At 34.8% G+C, this 2,978-nt stretch overlaps 1 protein-coding gene across 4 annotated transcripts in view; it reads left to right on the plus strand.

The window, feature by feature from the left end:
* The window catches only part of LOC106689692 (E3 ubiquitin-protein ligase RNF19A), a 136,182-nt gene that overhangs the window by 76,012 nt on the left and 57,192 nt on the right, over positions 1-2,978 (plus strand). For all 4 annotated transcript variants that reach the window (XM_067051665.1, XM_067051664.1, XM_067051658.1 and 1 more), the window contains one exon: positions 780-880. In XM_067051665.1, coding sequence (XP_066907766.1) covers positions 780-880 — 101 coding nt within the window. The remainder of the gene's footprint in view (positions 1-779; positions 881-2,978) is intronic.

Raw genomic sequence — 2,978 nt, forward strand, 5'->3', positions numbered from 1 at the left:
GGAATAGAATGTACTGCAAAGTTAGACCAGGCTATTGAATATATGATGTGGGGGCCAAGGCTTGTTAGGTCAATTTGGAGGCCAAGGCTTGTTGGAGCAATATGGAGGCCATGGCTCGTTGGGTCAATGTGGAGGCCCATGGCTCGTTGGGTCAGTGTGGAGGTCAAGTGTTTTTGAATCAATGTGCAGGCCATGGCTTGCTGGGTCAATGTGGAGACCAAGGCCTTTGGGTCAATGTGGACGCTAGGGCTTGCTGGGTCAATGTGGACGCTAAGGCTCGTTGGGTCAATGTGGACGCTAAGGCTCGTTGGGTCAATGAGGAGACCAAGGCTCTTTGGGTCAATGTGGAGACCAAGGCTCTTTGGGTCAATGTGGACGCCAATGCTCGTTTGGTCAATGAGGATGGCTAGGCTTTTTGGATCAATGCGGTTATTATGTTGACGCTTTACCACTCTACTATATCGTTTCAGAATAAGATAAGAAAGTGCCTATTGGGGGACAGTAGAAGCGTTTTCCTGTTGATTCCTCATTATAGCGAGGGTTATAATGTAGCTAGATATAAGTTTTTTTTATTTGTAAAACACAATATATATGATCATTGATAACAATTTTACTACTGTTGAGAAAAACTCTTTGTTGTTCCATCGTGTGGGTAATTTTTTTTTTTTATTATTAGAAGTATCCTAAAATTTAGTGTTTATGATTTAAATTCCCTCGATAGGTGTATGACAGAATGTATTTATTAATAATCACTTACTCATAATTGATTTTTTCCCCAGATGAATCTATTGCTGATGTGCCAAGGGTAAATATAGAAGCAAGGCTTGCTTCTGAAGATGTGACCACAAGCAGATCTCTTTCTACTGAAACAACGACTAGGGTTTGTCTCCTCACATATTACAATTGAATTATATTTAATAAAAATATTTCATCTATTATATCGTTTTAAATATTCATCTTGTCTTAAACAGGTGAAACACGTTAGTAGTATATTATTGTTATATAATAATCAAAAAAATGATGTGCAACGGATTGAAACCTTTAAGGCAAACAACTGGCCGGACACCTCAACACCTTTTTGTTGTTGAAGAAAATGCCTTGAAAAAAGTTAGTTGATTATTATATCATGTACTGGGCGGCAGATGGTCTAGTTGATGGCTCGGGCAGGTTGTCCAGACAGTTAACACTTCACTCCAAGTGAGGAGGTTGAAATTTATTTCGTGGCTTAGTAACTGCCTTGTTTAACTGTCCCCTTCCTCTGGAAGCCTAGTTGCTGTTTATCGTCTCTCCACGTCCATCACACACGGCACGATACCAAGTCGCTACTAATCGATGTAAATTAAATATAATATTTCACATTCGATAAAATCAGTGAATGAAATATTTGATCTCATTTTGTCAATAATATGTTGTAATTATTTCGCGAAACGTTGAATAGTAAAAGGAGGTTTAGATGTAAAAGTACTATCTCAAGTAATGAGGTCAATCCATTTTCAATGCCCCCCTCCCGTCCTATTGCATAATGATCTTATAAATTTTCCCGAAAACTGGATATATTTTATTGTGCTCTAAAGAGGGTTTGGTTTAGCTCAATCTCACAAATCCTTCCATTACTTTATAACCTCCTCATTTAATTATTTCTTCTTATCTCTCGTTGCCAATTAGGTAACATAATCTTGGCTTATATTTTACGATGCATTGAATGAACTCAAAAGCACTATTTTTAATTTAATTCATTAAATATCAATAGAGTTGGTATATGGTTAGCAATAGATATAGTATATCGTTAGCAATAGAGTTGGTATATGGTTAGCAATAGATATAGTATATCGTTAGCAATAGAGTTGTTTTAATCTGGCTCTAGAATGGTATCTTTATTTATTGGTATCGAAATATTTGAGTGAATTTTACTCTCTTAAAAGTGATAATTGTACAAAATCATCTCTAGCAAGAATATAATTTTAGGCATATTTAAAAATGTTTTAATAAATAAATATATTGATATTTATTGGGGAAATGGTTTATATTACATTTTACACTCAGTTTTTGTTTTAAACTAACAGATCAGGAACTTTAGAAAGTTATTTACAGATAACAATCAATTTATTAAATAAGAAAGTTAAAGTGGAAAACGTTAAAAATAACAAATAAAAAGTTAAATTTATGTATAATTATTATTATAGTACAATTGTTTCAGAAAGTTCAGTAATCAATTATTTGAAGATATAAAAAATACAAAGCGCAAATATACCAAACATTAATGATTGATATGCTTCAATAATTTCATATTGGAGTACATGGGCGCAGGCAGGATTTCGCCAAGGGGGTGCAGACCTCAGCCCATTACACACAACCATTCTGACCTCAGGTGGCGGATGGGGGAATTCTCACTAGATATGGCGGGAACCGGGGAAATAAAATACCCGTGGTGGACTAAAACTAGATTCAAATCCAGGCGCGACGGTTCCTAGAATAGGCGGCGTACTGGTCAACGTCTGTTCTTCAGGTTAGAGGCGGCTGTTTCAAAACCTGGCAGGAGGTTTAAAATGCGAATACTCTCAAGTCACAAATGATGGAATATAATGTTAATTATGCTACGGTGCAGGCTGCCCAATGATGACAGTTTGTTTGAAAAAAAAATTGAAAATGGTAAATAGTTGTGATAAAATAGTCCATTATAAAAATGATTTGTAGATACATTCATACATTATGAAGTCTCATTCTCTACTTTGTGAACTTAAATATAGACTTCAAAAATTATATTTTATAAATATTGAACTAAGACAATTATAATAATTGTATGGATTGTCAATGCCAGGTAAAAAAAAATCCGTAAATAAATAGTTTTGTTTGGTTATGAATCTCTGTGTATCTATTGTTGTTCTCAGTTATGAATCCATATAAGTATGGTTATTCTCAGTTATGAATTTCTATTGATTTATAGTTTTTATAATTGGAGAAGTTTGTCGGGGGGTGCG

The sequence above is a fragment of the Halyomorpha halys genome, unplaced genomic scaffold, assembly GCF_000696795.3.
Source record: "Halyomorpha halys isolate HHAL.00 unplaced genomic scaffold, Hhal_1.1 Scaffold1428.1, whole genome shotgun sequence".
In the NCBI taxonomy this organism is placed as follows: domain Eukaryota; kingdom Metazoa; phylum Arthropoda; class Insecta; order Hemiptera; family Pentatomidae; genus Halyomorpha; species Halyomorpha halys.